At 32.3% G+C, this 18,279-nt stretch overlaps 2 protein-coding genes across 2 annotated transcripts; one reads left to right on the forward strand and one right to left on the reverse strand.

Annotated features, from left to right (window-relative positions):
- The first annotated feature begins 8,176 nt into the window (after window positions 1-8,176).
- Window positions 8,177-12,376, forward strand: LOC115443461 (DNA polymerase delta catalytic subunit). Its single transcript, XM_030168874.2, has one exon. The coding sequence runs from the start codon at window positions 8,385-8,387 to the stop codon at window positions 11,640-11,642; it is 3,258 nt and encodes a 1,085-aa protein (XP_030024734.1). The 5' UTR covers window positions 8,177-8,384; the 3' UTR covers window positions 11,643-12,376.
- Window positions 12,374-17,554, reverse strand: LOC115443462 (pleckstrin homology domain-containing family A member 3). The gene is made up of 5 exons (XM_030168875.2): window positions 17,180-17,554; window positions 16,984-17,100; window positions 16,341-16,487; window positions 15,553-15,686; window positions 12,374-15,049 (listed from the first exon to the last, which is right to left on the reverse strand). Exons 1-5 carry the CDS (start codon window positions 17,217-17,219, stop codon window positions 14,825-14,827), a joined length of 663 nt encoding a protein of 220 aa, XP_030024735.1. The 5' UTR covers window positions 17,220-17,554; the 3' UTR covers window positions 12,374-14,824.
- Window positions 17,555-18,279: the final 725 nt, after the last annotated feature.

Genomic DNA, 18,279 nt, shown 5'->3' on the forward strand with positions numbered 1-18,279 from the left:
ATCCGCCACATTCTCGGAAACATTTACAGTACCATCTAAAACGTACAGTCCACCACAGGGCGAGGCATGAGCAACAGATTCACCTGTAAAATTAAAAGTATCAGATTTATAAAAGTTACATCCATTTTTATCAAAAACACAAATAAAACCCTTTTCAACAGTTTTATATACAGATAACAAACTAGCTTTCAAATCTGGTATATAAGCAACATCACTAATATTGTTGACCACATTCTCGGGCGTGTTTATTGAAATATTTCCAATTCCGCAGCACTTAATCTGTTCTCCATTTGCGACAGTAACAGTACCTTGATTCTGTATCGAGATATTCTGAAACCAGTCCCGTCTAGAAGTCATGTGTCTAGTACAACCTGAATCTACATAAATTATGTCCTTTCTTGGGTTTCCAGAAGTATTAAGACTTGTAAATATCGTATCATTGGTATTTACCGCATTGCCTTTCTCCTTCTTGTTTCTCTGTGGACAGTCTGGTCTCTTATGTCCAGGTGTCTTGCACTCATAACAAACTATATTCTTCTTCATTGACTTAGGCTTCTTCTTCGCATGAAAAACAGAGTCTAATGACGTAGCCACATCTTTGGACATTTCATTAAGCAGTTTTTTTTCACCAACTCTGTAGTCACGTCTACATTGCAATTTTCTAAAGCCATAATGAGAGGTTCATACCTTGGAGTTAGACCTCCCAAAAGTATTGCAGCAATAGACTTGTCCTCTATGACTACATCAATATCCGCAAGATCCTGTGCGGTTGACATAACTGCGTTAATATATAGTTCAATATTTTTGAACTCTAATAGACTCAACCTGTACAGTCTACGCTCCAAAAATAATCTTCGTCCTATTCCCTTATCTTCAAAGGCTTTTTGCAAACAAGTCCATGCCTCAGATGCAGTTTTCGCACATCTTATATGGGTTATCGCTGCACCTTCTACTGATAAGCATATCTTTGCTAATGCCTTTGCGTCTTTGCGTACCTTTGTAGAGGCATGGGTTGTGTCTCCATCTCGGTATCCACTAATTGTTTCCCATAAATCCTCATGGATAAGGTAATTTCGCATCTTGAACTTCCAAGTTGGATATCCATCTTTTATCCTCAAACAAGGAAATGGAAAAGATGTGATCGACGCAGGGGAATTTTTCACACTCGAAACATCTCCAGATTCATGTGACATTTTCAGACTATTACTATTTCCTAGTCACACAAAAATATATTCAACTTTATTTTACTAAATAACGTGAAAAAACTAAGAACTAAGCGTTCGTGCTGATAACGTGTTGTAAATATGGTATATGTTCTTAGTAATTAAATAAAGTTAGTAAAAAGATGTTATTGACACTAGTGTTTATTTCGGACTAAAGAGAAGTAACTATGGCAAACAAAATACAATTAGTTCTAAAAATAGAACATATAAAAAATAATAAGTCACGACGAAGGTTACAATCTCCAACACTTTATATACGTGAATAATACATTTAAAGCTACTTTAGATAGGATGAAAATCGCGTGTTTTATCGGAACGCTACATTTATTGTATTTTTTTTTTCTATCGCTTTAAATGACGAATTTTGAATGACGAGTTTTATCGAAACGCTACATTTTTTGTATTTTTTTTTCTATCGCTTTGAATGACGAGACGAGCTGGCCGTTCGCCTGATGGTAAGCGATACGACCGTCCATAAACATAAGAAACACCATCCCACACCTTGAATTACAAAGTATTGTTTGGTATTCCACTACCACTAGTTACACTTGCTACAATGCCCTTTAAACCGGAACACAACAGTGACTAATCCCTGCTGCTTGGCGATAGATATAAACATTGCGATGGTACTTACCCAGGCGAAGTCTCACACATGAGAGACCTACCACCAGTGAATTATTATTCTTACTAGAAGTATTTTGCTCTCAACTTTGCCGTTAAAAACACCTTTTCTGCGATAAAGGTCCCAGTGCATAGGCACTTTTTGGGCTGAAAATAGTCGATAAGCATCCTTGTTTATATCTCTTTTATGTGTATGACAAAGTCATTTAAGTGCGTTTAGCGGTTTGTGTATATTTTTATATAGCATCCGAACATTTCTACCATCCGAATATCTTAACGAACTTTCCCATTTATAATACTAGAATAACATTATGTAAAATTTTACATTCATTTAAATGTTTTGCCCAGTTCACGACATTCTATTCAACAAATGCAGTCTCAACTCCAGATAATTATCGGCTCACTCACCACGCTGAACTAATGTAATTAATTTTGCACAATGCAAACAGCACAGAGGACATCTGTGTGATTACCGACATATCTATAAACTATGCTATAAATAAAGGACTCAGTCTACTTTAGTGAATACCATCGAAATTTTCAGCGCAGCAGATAGATCACATTTTTGTCTACATCTTAAATAAACAAATGTACTTGATAAATGTTATAAAAATAAGCTTGAATTGGCGAGTGGACGGTTGCGTTTCGCACGGTCAGTGTAATGAGAAGTCCTCCCTATCATCGGCCTCTATCATTCTCCGTTATTTATAAAGTCTGTACCTGGTAAACCCACAGTTCCTTTGAAATTAGGGGGATTCAGTCAGATTCTGGGAAGCTTCTCGCAATGACAGCTGGAAATTGGCATTGCAATCTATAGGTACGTGGTACTTGCAATAAAATGGCAGTCTGCTTATTTTTTCGCAAATCACGCAAAAATGGCTTAATGAAATTAGATACCTAAAAGTTACATAAAGTAACCCAACTAAAAACCTTTAAGAAAACAATAATTTCTTAAATATTATTGGAAGCTATACTTATACTTCAAATAAAATTAAATAGATACGTACGGAATTCAGAATTACATACAATTATTGGCATTAAATTTATTAAAAAAAATCTAGTGAGAACATTTAACGTTTATTAAATACTCTAAAAGCATTATTACTTACATATTGCCTGATTAACGACAAAATTAAACTAATTTCTCAAAACCGCGTTATTAGAACAATTACAAGTTAACCCGGGTAATATAAAAACATGTTTCTCACGGGCCAAGTTAAAAAAAATCATCAGGTCATAATGAACGTTTTAGATACAGCCAGAAAAATTATCTTAACTCTGTAAGCTCCTTACAATACAAAATCAGATACGATTTTTAAACTATGAAAGACAAATAAAATTTCTAGGAAACTTATTTTAGAAAAGAACTAATTGTAAGAAACTCATTAAGAGATTCCTTTATGTTCGCGCGGTGTAATAACAATATTGTATTTTCAATAGCCTTTACCCGGTAGTTATTTGCGAAATGGACGTGTGAACTTTAATACATTCGCATGACGAGTGCTTGTTGAAATGCTAGGAGTAATCATACACGGGTTTATGCTAAGACTTTAAAAGACATGTGGGTGGATAATTATATGTATTTTATTATTTACACATTCTACCTATTTGTAAAGGAATTATTAAGATAACATTATTTAACATAATAATTGCTTTATTGTTTACAAATATTTGTTTAGTAACAATAAATAATTAAATGAAAGTTGTTTGGAAAGCCGCAAATATCTTTACATTCGGCCCACAAGCACATAAATCTTTAGATGTCTGTACTAAAACATGAGTAAAATGAAACGTTTATGGGTTTTTCTTGATTTGATTCTATTTTATTATTCAATCTCTCAGTTTTAACGGCGTTCTTTCCCACGACTGTAATACGAATAGGCTGGGCTGAATAGTGTACAAAATTTATTACTTAGAGAAAACTGGAGAGAAGACTTGCAGAATGTATCTTATAATTATTTCTTACGGAGTTTTACTGTTTGCCGTAAAGTTGTTTAGTTTATGTTCACATACATGAAATTTACATGAGTCTTTAAGTGCACCTCTAATATAATTGAATATGCAATTTCGAGAAGGGCACATGTCCGAAAATTTATAAAGCTCAGGAAATGGAAATTTTCTAAAGTAGTGTAAAAAATATGTAAGTATATTTTTGGGTTCAATTAGCAATAAATAATTATAGAAGTTTTGTTGTTATTTATAATTATATATTATACATTTCTAAATATAGGTCTAGATATTATATTTATGAGATGTGCCCTTTTTGAAATTGCATATTCAATTGTTATTAATAAAATATTTTTTACTCAAATATATCATGAAAATAACTGTCACCTAGTAATAGAAACTAATCGGCTGTTGGAGCTTTGCTGGAGCTACACCTGTACCAACTTCCTGCCGTGAGCATTCCGTCCCTTGATGTGACAGAGGACATAAGCCTGGTGCCATATCAGACACAAAGTCCAGACTCCGGGCTGATACTGGGTAGAAAAAACCAATATCACTTTTCCCGATCAAGGAATCGAACCCAAGACCTCAGCAATATATTTGTTGTAATACAACTACGCTACTGAGGCACGAGAATATATTTTCAAAAATTCTTTCATATTGTCCTTGTATCTAAAAAACACTAGCGTTAAGTTCTAGAACCTACTTTAAGGTTTGCATGATCTGTCAGTCAATCAATTAGAGTTAAGTGTGATAATGCGTAATGGAGTATTTAGTTCTTAAGAAAGAGCCTTTCGGTGGTCGCCAGAATAATGCCGCCTAGAAAGCGACTTTTCGTAACAAACCACTACAGGATGTTCGTCACTATGTACAGTGCTCGTACCAAGAAAGAGCTTCTACCTCAAATACAATACACGAATACTATAAATACAATAATAGAGTCATCAAGCACTGGTGCGAACTAAATAAATCTATAATAAAATGTCTTAGTCAACACGAAACTTTTAGGATAAATATGACAGAGCGACCTATTGTTTATAACCAAATATAAAGATTTGACTCATCCGATCGTGAAGCATTGATTACCAAGAATAGAATAATGTAGTTACATAGTATATAAATGTAGGTACTTGAAATATTTTCTTAGCGTTGTATGAACGGAGCGAGTTCACATTACCATGAATGGTAATAGTGATTTTATTAGGCTGCTTACTGCAAAATGAATCACGCATAGCCGCCAGGCGCGGGCGCACAACCACAACTATGGCGCCCGGCTACCTTTAACTAAACAATGTAAGTAATTGGCGCCGTATTGATATTCAATGTATCATAAATGTGTGTTTTTATAAAAATTATAAATAAACTGTTCAAACACGTCCTATCGTTTATTTAGTACTGGCTTAATTATTGGTCTTTAGACTCCAGACATTTTCCTATCAACAACTAAATAGTGTGTGTGTGCCTCACACAGGGGATTTTGGGGACATCAGACAAATTAATTTTTAGTGGATAATTATTAATAGTTACTGATTCTTACCAAACCGCATTATAAACCTAAAAGTTTTATATTTTTAAGCATAAAATCCTCGATGGTAATATCTACTATATAAGAAGCTATGAGTATCTATTGCCTCCTCTGGTACCACGCTTTTTCTCGACCCAAGATTTGTTAAAATAAAAAAAAATTTTAGATATACAGACTATACTTTCAGTAGTGGTTGCAGCATATTTCATGGGAATTAGGATATCAATATAACCAACGTTGTCAAACTGTTATTAATCTTTATGGTCTGAAGTCAAGGTGTAGTCACCGTTATTATTTTCAAATTCACAAGGATAGACATACACTAAAATAGTGCATTCTATACCTATACTTACATTATTAACATCGATAAAATCCGAAAAATAGTTTCATTTTAATGTCTAAGGTTCTAAACATAAGAAATCACTATATTATATTAAAATTTTACGTATAAATTCAAAGATTATTCATTTAATGTACACATTTTGTATACTTATGTAAAGTAAGAGGAATAAGGTAGTTAGGGAATGTTAACGCAATAGTTCCTTATAATTTCGTTTTAATATTATGGTTGATGGCCAGACATGTTTAAAAAATATTAAGTTCTTTGTCAACGTTATTACGAAACCTTAATAAGCCAATTAGAGCATGTTCCGCCCACAGCATGTATGAAATGGTGTCTGCGAGATTATTATAGTGACAATTAAAGTGTTCCTTCAAACAGTTTATGCCAACTTTAGAAAAGTAAAAGTTACACCTTTTATTAATCGATTCATATGAAATATATACCTACTTACACCTTTTATTAATCGATTCATATGAAATATATCCCTACGCCGTTTTCTGCGAAAAAAAACTCACCAAAATACGATAAGACGTGCAGATAAATATACCTAATCTTTGAATCACTCTACATGATTTTGTATGAGCATTTCTCTATTTTCAAGGTAAGTATTACATATTAAAGTATCTGGCAACTATACAAGTTTGCTATAAAAACTTCTCCGGTTAATTCAAATAAATACTTAACATCTTAATAATAATTATTTTTAACAGCAGGTAAGTATATAGGTATTAATTTAAATATTTACAAGACTGTAAGTTGCCACAAAATAAAGATAAAATTGCAATTTGTTAAGTATGGTTCGTTACTTTGAAATAATCTTTTAGTGGTCAAATTATTTTTGGGTACCTAGTTTTAATTTAAATAACTAAAGTGACATCACAATTTTTATTAATATTAATTAAGTAGGTAGTGGCGATGAAAAGCTCATATTATTCCCACGTTCCCCTATATTTTAAAGAATGAACTCATTATCAGTTCTTCACATATTTACACGTATATAATCACCAAACCTTTTTAAAAATCACTTAAGCAGGTAATTAAACGTTAACAATAAGCTTTAAGCAATGTTGTAATCGATAGGTGCTTAAATATTTTTTGGATATCTTACCTACATGTTTGTTTTCACATAAAAACACAAACTTTATATTATAACATATTCATAAATAAACACGCAAATTATTCAAATGATCAATGTCCATCTTCTTCTTGGTACAAGCAGATTTCTTATAACTCAATTTGAATCTTCCTCCTTTTCACATCTGCCTTATATCCACCGCAATGTGTTGTTCGGAATAACGCAATTTTTGAAACACTAATATTCTAAAAAAGATTCAGCTTATATTTTACTTCTGACGCCAGTTGACCAATTGAGTTTACAGTCCTGGATAAACCGAGACAGAAAATCGACATTAACTGTTTCCTGTCTGGTATTCGAATTTTGAACCCAGGCTATCCTGTTCAGTGGTTAATATAGGCTGCCAATTGTCACTGGAATTAGAGATAGATATGCGCTTTGCCCAATATAAAGCGAGGTTTAAAGCAAGGTTACCCCGCATGACATGCGTGCAAATTTTTCCGCTTGAAAGATCTGTTCTGTGATCCGTCACTCGGATATATAAAAGTGCCATTATGTTGGACTAACGGACTGAGATTTGGTACTCTGAACATCAGCGTACTTATTTTAGCCTATGATTTCTAATAGGAATATTTTGTCGTATCGTGCTTTTTGATTATTTTTTTTTTCCTTTTTAACTTTTTTTTTATTTTTATTTATGTATTTACTTGTTCGCGGCCGCGTTAAAAAGTTTTTCCGGATTAAATATCCCGCTTTATATTTTCCCGGGATAAAAATATAAAACTTACTATATAAGTAAGACTTCTAGCAATACTTACATCAGTGAAAAGTGTATTCAATTCCATGTAGTAGTGTTTGCGTGATGTGTGTAGTACATGCAGTCACACAGACAAAAAAATATAAAATCTTTTTTTTTTTCTTTTACTCTCATAAAGACCCCATGTAAATAATTTATCCTTAATATTTATAATGTACAGACATTGGCCTGTTACAATTCTATCAAATATGTAAACATTTTATGCTTAGGTATACTAAAATGTTTTTATTTCATTTATGTTTGTGATATTAATCACTGCCGTCTATTTGTAATCAATACAAAAATCACATCCAATATTGATCTCGGAAAAAATAAAATAAAATCAAAATGTGTATCAAAAAAAAGATAATTATTTATAAGATACATATTTATTAAAATCATTTTGATTTTCAATTTCCTTTCCTTATCTGAATTCAGAACACTACCATGAGAAAATCAGCATATGTGTAAACATTAGGCTGAATTTTTCCGAAGTGAATGATTCTAGATTGCTTCAAATAGTTTAAATAAAACGTCGTCTTGGAATGGTGATACTTCTGAATTCCATAAACTGAAGCAAGCATCCGTTTTTCGCAATTCCGATGTACTCTGAGGATGTACTATTAGCTCGCCTTGGTCAAGTGTCAACTGTCAACTATCAACACAACACTCTGATTTTGATGTTCAACGTTTTGGCGCGTAAAGAGTTTTCAATGCATATTAATTACGTATACTAATTATTAATATTTGCTACGCAAAATAAATACGAAATACGCATATACGTCGTCCTAAAAAAATAAAGATATTCTGCTTTAGAGTAAACATTCATAAAAAATAAGTTTTGCCTGCTCAAGATGGATAAAAGACAACTGTTTAAAGGGCCGCCGTCTAAAAAGTTTAAATCTTACGATGACGATGACGACAACGAGTTATCATGTACGTTTGAAGAGCAATTGGCCGGACTAGAAGCAAATGAAGTTGATTCTCAACAATTATATGGAGACGGACCGGAAAATCAGACAACAAACATGAAATGGTCTCGACCACCAGCGCCGGCATTAGATCCAAGAAAAGATTCCTTAGTATTTCAACAAATTGACATCGATAATTACAATGGACAGCCGATACAAGGTATGCCAGGCTCACAATTAGCACCTGTCCCCATTATGAGAATGTATGGCATAACCATGGAAGGAAATTCAGTATGTTGTCATGTTCATGGGTTCACCCCTTATTTCTATGTAACTGTGCCTGCCAATTTCACAGAATCATCTTGCAATTCTCTCAAATCAAACCTCAGTAAAGCTTTGTTAGAAGACTTACGTGGAAATAAAGATAACATCAAAGAGACAGTCTTAGAAGTCCGTTTGGTTCAAGCTAAATCTATTATGTATTATAAAGGTAATGACAACATAACATTTGCGAGGGTATCTGTGGCGCTACCCAAATTAATTGCTGCAGCAAAACGCTTAATTGAAAGACAACCAACATCTTTTGGTGTAATGGACCCAATGTTTTATGAGACCAATATTGATTTTGATATTCGTTTTATGGTGGATACTTCAGTTGTTGGATGCAGTTGGATTGAGCTACCAGTGGGAAAGTGGTTACTTAGATCACAAAATGGCACTTTGAAACCTGAAACCCGCTGTCAAATTGAAGTGGATGTTGCATGGAATTTATTTATAGCCCACCAACCAGAAGGAGAATGGTCTAAAGTTGCTCCATTTAGAATCTTAAGCTTTGACATTGAGTGTGCTGGCAGAAAAGGAATATTCCCAGAACCCAAACATGACCCTGTGATACAAATTGCTTCAATGGTAATAAGGCAAGGTGATACTGAACCATATTTACGAAATGTGTTCACACTAAATACATGTGCACCAATAGTTGGCTCCCAAGTACTGAGTTTTCAATCAGAATCTGAAATGTTACAAAAGTGGTCTGACTTCTTCCGTGAATTAGATCCAGACATTATTACCGGATACAATATTGGGAACTTTGACTGGCCTTACCTCATAAACCGGGCAAAACATCTCAATGTCATTAACTTTGACTTTTTAGGAAGAATTAAAAATATAAAATCAGTGATTAAAGACACTGTATTACAATCAAAACAAATGGGTCGAAGAGAAAACAAGAGCATCAATTTTGAAGGTAGGGTTCCATTTGATTTGCTACTTGTTCTTGTGCGTGATTATAAACTCAGATCCTACACTTTGAATGCTGTAAGTTACCATTTCCTTCAAGAGCAAAAAGAAGATGTTCATCACAGTATCATAGCAGATTTGCAAAATGAGAATGAACAGACCAGAAGACGGTTGGCCATGTATTGCCTCAAAGATGCTTACTTACCATTAAAATTGTTAAACAAATTAATGTGTATCATCAACTATATGGAAATGGCTAGAGTAACTGGAGTGCCTCTGTTGTGTTTATTAACCAGAGGCCAACAGATAAAAGTTGTCAGTCAACTTTTACGAAAAGCAAAAGATGCTGGATACTTAATGCCAGCTTATCACAGTCAAGGTTCAGATGACCAGTTTGAAGGAGCAACTGTAATTGAACCCAAGAAAGGTTATTATGCTGATCCCATATCAACATTAGATTTTGCTTCACTATACCCCAGTATTATGATGGCTCACAATTTGTGTTATACAACATTAGTTCAACCTAATATGCAAAATCATCTGAAGCTAGATAATGATGATGTTACATTGACACCATCAAAAAATACTTTTGTTAAAGCAAATATACGAAAAGGTTTACTTCCTGAAATCTTGGAATCACTACTAGCCGCTAGGAAAAAAGCTAAAGCAGATTTAAAAGATGAAAAAGACCCATTCAAGAGGTCTGTACTGGACGGCAGACAATTAGCTTTAAAAATAAGTGCGAACTCTGTATATGGTTTTACAGGTGCTCAAGTAGGAAAACTACCTTGCCTTGAAATTTCAGGCAGTGTAACTGCTTATGGTCGAACAATGATAGAGTTTACAAAATCAGAGGTTGAAAAAAGATATACAAAAGCAAATGGATACAAAGAAGACGCTACCGTGATTTATGGGGATACTGATTCTGTTATGATAAAATTTGGAGTCAAAACTTTAGAAGAAAGTATGGAATTAGGTAGAGATGCTGCTGAGTTTGTAACAGCAAAATTTGTGAAGCCAATTAAATTAGAATTTGAAAAAGTGTATTACCCATACCTTTTAATTAATAAAAAGCGATATGCTGGACTCTATTTTACAAAACCAGATAAATATGATAAAATGGATTGTAAAGGCATAGAGACTGTTAGGAGAGACAACTGCCCTCTTGTTTCAAATGTGATGAGTACTTGCCTTCAAAAATTGCTCATAGATAGAGATCCAGATGGTGCTGTAAATTATGCCAAACAAGTTATTGCTGATTTACTGTGCAATCGAATAGATATATCACAACTTGTAATTACAAAAGAATTGACTAAAAATGATTATGCTGCAAAACAAGCTCATGTGGAATTGGCTAAAAAAATGAAAAAACGTGATGCAGGAACTGCGCCGAAACTTGGGGATAGAGTACCTTACGTCCTATGTTGTGCAGCCAAAAATACACCAGCCTATATGAAAGCAGAAGATCCTATTTATGTTTTAGAAAACAGTATACCTATAGATTTTAATTATTATATGGAAAATCAGCTTGCTAAACCATTACTGAGAATTTTTGAACCAATTCTGGGGGAAAAAGCTGAATCTCTTTTATTAAAAGGTGAACATACAAGAACCAAGGCAATGGTCACGTCTAAAGTAGGTGCATTAGCTGCTTTTACCAAGAAGAAAGAGAAATGTATTGGATGCAAGGTAGTTTTGCCCATTGACAGTAAAACAGCTTTGTGCAACCATTGTTTGGAAAAAGAAGGACAATTGTACATAACAGAAGTATTTAAATTAAGACAACTACAAGACAAATTTTCAAGGCTTTGGACTGAATGTCAAAGATGCCAAGGAAGTCTTCATGAAGAAGTACTTTGCACTAATAGAGACTGCACTATATTCTATATGAGAAAAAAAGTGGGTATGGAACTGGACACACAAGAGAAGAATGTTTTAAGGTTTGGGGAACCAATTTGGTGATTTTTTCCTATTGTGCTTTTTTTCTGCTTTGCCTTTTACTCAGGAGAATGATAAGTCAAATGTAAGAAATAGGTAAAAGACTTCAGATTTATTAGTGAATAAGATGAAATAGTTGTATTTTAAAAATATTTTATACCATATCATGAATGAGAAAAATTTTATGTTTAAATAAGGAATGAAAATTTAATCATACGGTCTTTATTATGTAGAAGACAAATCTGTTCATTTTCACTACATGTTACATAGAGTAGGCAAAGGTCAAAAAAATTATTAAAAAAGACATGGGCGTAACTAGGTATTTCAGAGGCGACCTGTACCGCAAATTAAAAATAACTACTTTGACGTCTTTATTTAATATTTATTCGCTGGCTCACTGTTACAAAGATCTATGTTATATTTATTAAACAATTCGAATACCCCACGATGTTGTCTTTTTCTTGTCGAAAAATTAAAGAACCATGATTTCTTTGTCGTTTCTAATTTTTACGAACATGAAAATATTAAATCACATTTTCTCAACATAATTTAAAAAATTTACTAAGAGCTTCGTAATAGTGGTATAGGGATTAGATCTTAATAGTGGTTTTAAAAATTATACTAGTATCATCCAATTCTGGCCTCATTGCTGGTTACGCCTATGTAAAAATTTTACATACCATTTCTGGAATAAACAATATCTGGTGAACTATATGATATAATTTTAATTAAATGTTCAAATAAAAATAATGATATCAGGTTACATTTTTTATTCAAACGTTTTAAGCTTTTAAATATAAATATGTACAATATTGATCAACAGGAAGGACAGAGGAAACAAAAAGAGGTAGCGATAAAACACTGTTTTTGCCCTCATATTTTCCTTAATTAATAAATAAAAAATAAAAAGCATTAATTATTTCAAATTACTACAAATATTAAAGTTTGATAAAAATTGGATTAGGTACTTACTCCTCAGAAGATCATGATGGATTTTAATAAGTACTTAAGATCGTTTTCAGTGTTATTTACAGTTAAGTACTCAGAAACTATGCGGCAGATATTTATTTTTTATAACTACTAGATATCTAGGTATAATTAAAAAAAAATAGGGCTGAAAACTATTAACGCTACCCCTCTTTTAGGGCAATGCCAACATAGATTACATCTTAATATTATGAATAAACACATTAACATATAAACAGGACTGTTACAATATTATGATTTAGCTAGTGTTAGTTACAGCCAGGAATGTAGTTTTTTCTAATTTCGTTACATTATGTACCTATTGCTTTTTTTATATTTAAAATATTTAAACTTTTTCATATCGATGGCTATTATAAGCGATATCACAGAGTGCAATTTTTAAATGTATTCAATCCAGTCTCCTGATTTCAACAAACCAATCTACATTGGAGTATTAAAATAAATAAAAAATATTAAAATATTTGATGATAGTTGTTGGGTTATATGAATAATTAATATACGCATAATTCATTGGATAACAATAATGTGATGTTAAAATTATTTTTAATTATATTGGGTTAATTGTGTTTTATATTTATGAAAACATGAGGCGCTAAGCTAATTTCGATATAACTTTGCCTTAATTACAGTGTAAACTCTATATAATGATAGTTAAAAGACCAAGTACATGTATTTAGTTTTATAATTGGTGAAGAGACGAAATTTGTATAAACCTTTTCAGAACAAAGCCTGGTGGACACATGTTGAGAAAACAGTAAATTTAACTAGCATACTACTCTAACAAATCTGTTTATTAGCATAAACAGGCCTACTGTGCTACTATGCCCATTTACTCTACACATGTGTAGAGAGCTTAAATTTAATAATAAATGGTAGGTACCTACTAATAATATAAACATTTTCGTTCAGGCAAGTTTCAGATTTTTAAAGTATTATTATTTTGCGAATTTATTTTCTAAACCGTTAATGTTGTTTAAGAGTTTGGTTTCTACATTGCTAATAACAAGATTTTAAATTACATTAGTAGTTATGTATTATATTTTATAAATCTGGACTCTGTACCAACAAAAAAATTAAATTATAACAATCTAGTACCTATATATTAAAGTAATGCTCCAATATTTGAATGTAAATAAAGTAATTCCTCGCCAGTTTACCATTCAATATTTTTTTTTGAAGAAAATACTCTGAAATACTTAGATACCTACTGTCTATCTAGTACAAATATACAACCATAAAACTAAATTAATTTGTTAACAAATAGAACTTATTTTACATGGATTCTTAGTCCAGATGTTAAAAAAAACATGGCCGAAATTACTAAAGCTATAATTAAAAACAAGGACGCTAATTATTTATAAATAATTTCCTAATAGATAATAACTAAACAATCTTTTGATATAATGTGCTTCTTAATTTCATCCAACATAGATTTAGCATATCTACAAATATAAGTCTACTGTAACTAAGTATTCTTTTAAACTTTCTCAGATCTTGCTAACAGAATCGACAGAATCCGTTGCACTAATACTGACTAATAGTAATTACTTCTAAGTACTGAAACTGCCAACCATTGTAAATTAAAACGTAAATGTTTAATACGAAAACTGAACTTGAATTGTAGTCGTAAACATACTATCTGGCTGGAAAGTAATCCAAACCTAAATGCTTCACAGGGCAAGTAAGCTGCCATTGTACCATTTTTATACCAATATTTCAAACTACTATGTTTGCTAAAAGTTGAACTACAATTTAAGTTCTATTTAAATCTCAATATTTTATTATGCTGACAATTAGTACTTACAGGCAATTCAGATTTTTTCAAATTTTGAAGAAACATCAGTAGATATAAATATGTCTAACCAGAAAAACAAAGCTTTAGGGCGCCACTCGTTTTTTTGTTTTAAGAGTTAATATTGTCAGGCTATAAGTACATAGTTTTTATTTTATAGAAAACTATTGATTGCAATACAGAGTTTACACTGTGCTTTTTATATACATACATTATTATGGAGTCATTTGATATTTTATTCAAATGAAACTGTTAAAAAAATAATAAAATTAACATTAATTGGTCACTTGCAAATTATATACTTGTGAATTTATACAAAATATTATCCCAGTTTCAAGGTGCCAGATGAACATTTTTACACCTTTGTAAGTTGTTATAATTTTTATGATAGCACTGATGCAATAACAGTATAACATAAAATTACTTTTCACCTATTTTCTTGTGATAAAGACCTACTTATACTCTGTCTAGGAGCTTTGTTGGACAGTTGCGATTTATTTGAAGAATTATTTTTATTTATTACTAAATTAGGTATCGGCATCTCATAAGGTGCATTTGTTGCAGCAGTTGTAGTCAATTTCATTATATCTTCCAGAGTTCTGATAAATGTGTCACAAGTGGCCGTTAGCAGGCTAGTTGCATCATCAATTTTCTGAAACAATTTTATTAATATTAACATATAAAGGTAAGTAACACAATAAATCTAAATCTATTGCACAGCCTGTCTATTCTAGTTTCTAGGGTATGCAACAAAAATATATCCGAGAGTTAAATCACTTAAAAATATTAACAAGGACAAAGATAAATGACTGTTGCTGTGCTACAAATGAAATGAATGATTTTCAATAGTGACAGGTAAACGGGTGACGATTTCTCTTGCATAAAAATATTTTAAAAATTTGGTTGGTATCACGGTTATACCAGGAAAATAACCCTGTTTTGGGTGTGACAATTTTGCATACAAGACATTAGTTCCATATTTTGCCATAGCATGGTTAGATTGTTATTTTTCAAAGTAAATATAAAAGAAATACTTAGAAAGTATTACACTATTCCGTTTTCAAAAACAGGTCTCTTATTATTATATATTGCCAATTTTGTCACTGTAAAGTTTGATTTTATGTAACACATTTAACAAAATATCAATATATACACCTGAATTTCAGGACCATCCTCAGCATTCGCAGCACTTTTTACAGCATGGACTTGCTGCATCATTAGATCACAATAGAGTCTTAATTCTGACTTCTTGTGACTTAGTGAATTTGCATCTTCTAATGTAGGCGGTACTGGAAATACAAAATTATAATTGCCACATGTAATCCTTTCAATCATTGGATGTTCAATTCAGATCTAATAACAAAATATATAATGTACAGGATATTAAGTGTATACTATTATTATATTCATATTATTTTGTAAAAGTTCTGTTACTACAGGATTGTATATGTTATAAAATACTTGAAAGAAGAATAATGAAAATTTTTTTTGCTGTTTTATCAGGCTGTTTTGATATACAATTAAAAATGTTTTTAATATAATAACAATATCAGCCCTGTATTATATACTTGCCCACTGATGAGCATGGGCCTCCTCTACTACTGAGAGGGATTAGGCCTTAGTCCACCACGCTGGCCTAGTGCGGATTGGTAGACTTCACACACCTTCGAAATTCCTATAGAGAACTTCTCAGATGTGCAGGTTTCCTCACAATGTTTTCCTTCACCGTTAAAGCGAACGATAAATTCACAAAGAATACACACATGATTTTAGAAAAGTCAGAGGTGTGTGCCCTTGGGATTTGAACCTGCAGACATTCATCTTGGCAGTCTGTTCCACATCCAACTAGGCTATCCCCACTTTTTGAAAAAGGTTTTTAAATGGATTTAATTGCTTCTTGCAAATTCTACAAATTATATTCTAGTAAAAACGACGTCACCCACCTTTCAATTCTTTAGAATCAACACAAGCTTTTGCACTACCAAGGGCAACCAACCACTTCTGCCGATCTTGTGGAGATGGAGCTCTTAAGTACATGTGCTGCTGTCCTGGTATCACTAAATCTAATCTTGTGTTATCAATAGTATTTACTGAAAAAATATAGTTCTGAACTATTAAACTTGTAAATATTTTTTAGATATAGAATTCTTTTTTCAGATGATTATAACAAATATCACCAACAGTAATAACAAATTATATATCAAGAGACAAACTCATGTAAGAGAAATTATACACAGATAAGAAGGAACTTATCGCACTGTAGTTTGATTTAAAGATGAAAAATGTAATTTGAGTATAATAGCATAAATTTTAATCTAAATAATTCTGACCTTTAAGGAATAAAACATATGTAAATTTTTTTTCACAAAATTGGTTATTCTTTATTCAAAAGCAAAATTTACAGTCTGTAAAGCAACATCACTTACAGAGAGGGCATTTAATAAGCAACATGCTTTTAAGATATAGGTAGGCTCTAGATTTTTTAACCATTAAAGATTCTCCATAAGATATTGTAGTATAATACACAGGCGCCTAATATTTACAAAATTATATTTATTAATGTGGTGTATTGTAAACAAAACATACCATTTATTTGACACACTGACACCTTGACTGAACCCTTACAACCCTGAATGACTTCCTCTTGAGATTTATAGTAGGATAGAATACCATTTTCTAACACAAACCATCTGGTCTGCCAACCTGTATTATAAACGAGTAAAGTGTAAATAGATCATATAAATTATAGAAACAGGAATTTGTGATACTTTCAAAGAATTACCATTCCAATAATTTGTCCACTTCCATAATATGCCTTCCATATTACAAATTTAAAGCTACCACTAACTAATTTTGATAACTTTTTGGAACAAACATTCAATAGTTCGCGACAATTTTCGTCTTGTTGGATTTGAATTGTCAAATGTCATTACAGTAAACTGTCATCTGTCAACTTTCAAGTAAGTATGTACTATGCACGTAGAACTGAAACGATATACTATGTAAGAATATGTGAAATTAGAGTTATCGTAAAAACAAGACCGCTAATCACAACTTATTGTAATTAGAAATCTACGATATGAAATATATCGTAATGATTACATAGGTACCTACGTTTTCATATAAAACTTATGTACAGTTTTCTGATTTGTCCTGAGAAGCGGCTAAAGTCCAACACCTTAAAACTTGCAGCCAAATTTTATAGATCTGAATTCAGATACCAAATACTTACCCATCTGAAAACAGATTGCCTGACCTTTATCGGTCAGGTGACGAGCGTATTCGTCCATGTAGAACTTTGTTATTTGAAGTTTTTTGTTATATTACTTTACAGCAGTTATAAACGATCTCAATTTTCAATCTGATTCCGCGAATAAACGAACCAAAATAATTCATTTGTAAGCATGTAAAAAATAAATTGTTCTGATTGGTACACTTATGAGATAGATCGAAAAAGCGATTATGATTGTTTATTGAAAATAGCTATTATTGCTCACTTTGTCATTTGGGTCGGGAACCTTTGTTCAAAATTGCACGATTCTCAATCTTGTCTCCACAATGCGTATTTGTAATTATACACGGGACAAGTAAGACTACTGCACCGAAGTTCCTGGGTTCGAATCCCGAGGCGGGCCAAAATAAGTGAATACCTATGGGTTTATTCATCTTAAAAAAATTACTCAGTCACAACTCGGAGTCAAGAAGTTGGCGTTGTGATACCCCCGTGCCTCGAAAAGCACGTAAAGCTGTAAGGTCCTTTTTTTCACGAGAATAAAACGCGTTATCGCTACCGCCACCTGGGGAGTAAGTCTAACGGTTATTTTGGTTTCATCGGTCTTACAGCCCAATGTCGGTTGGTCGTGCGCCTAATCACTCTTCGGT

The sequence above is a fragment of the Manduca sexta genome, chromosome 17, assembly GCF_014839805.1.
Source record: "Manduca sexta isolate Smith_Timp_Sample1 chromosome 17, JHU_Msex_v1.0, whole genome shotgun sequence".
Taxonomy (NCBI): domain Eukaryota; kingdom Metazoa; phylum Arthropoda; class Insecta; order Lepidoptera; family Sphingidae; genus Manduca; species Manduca sexta.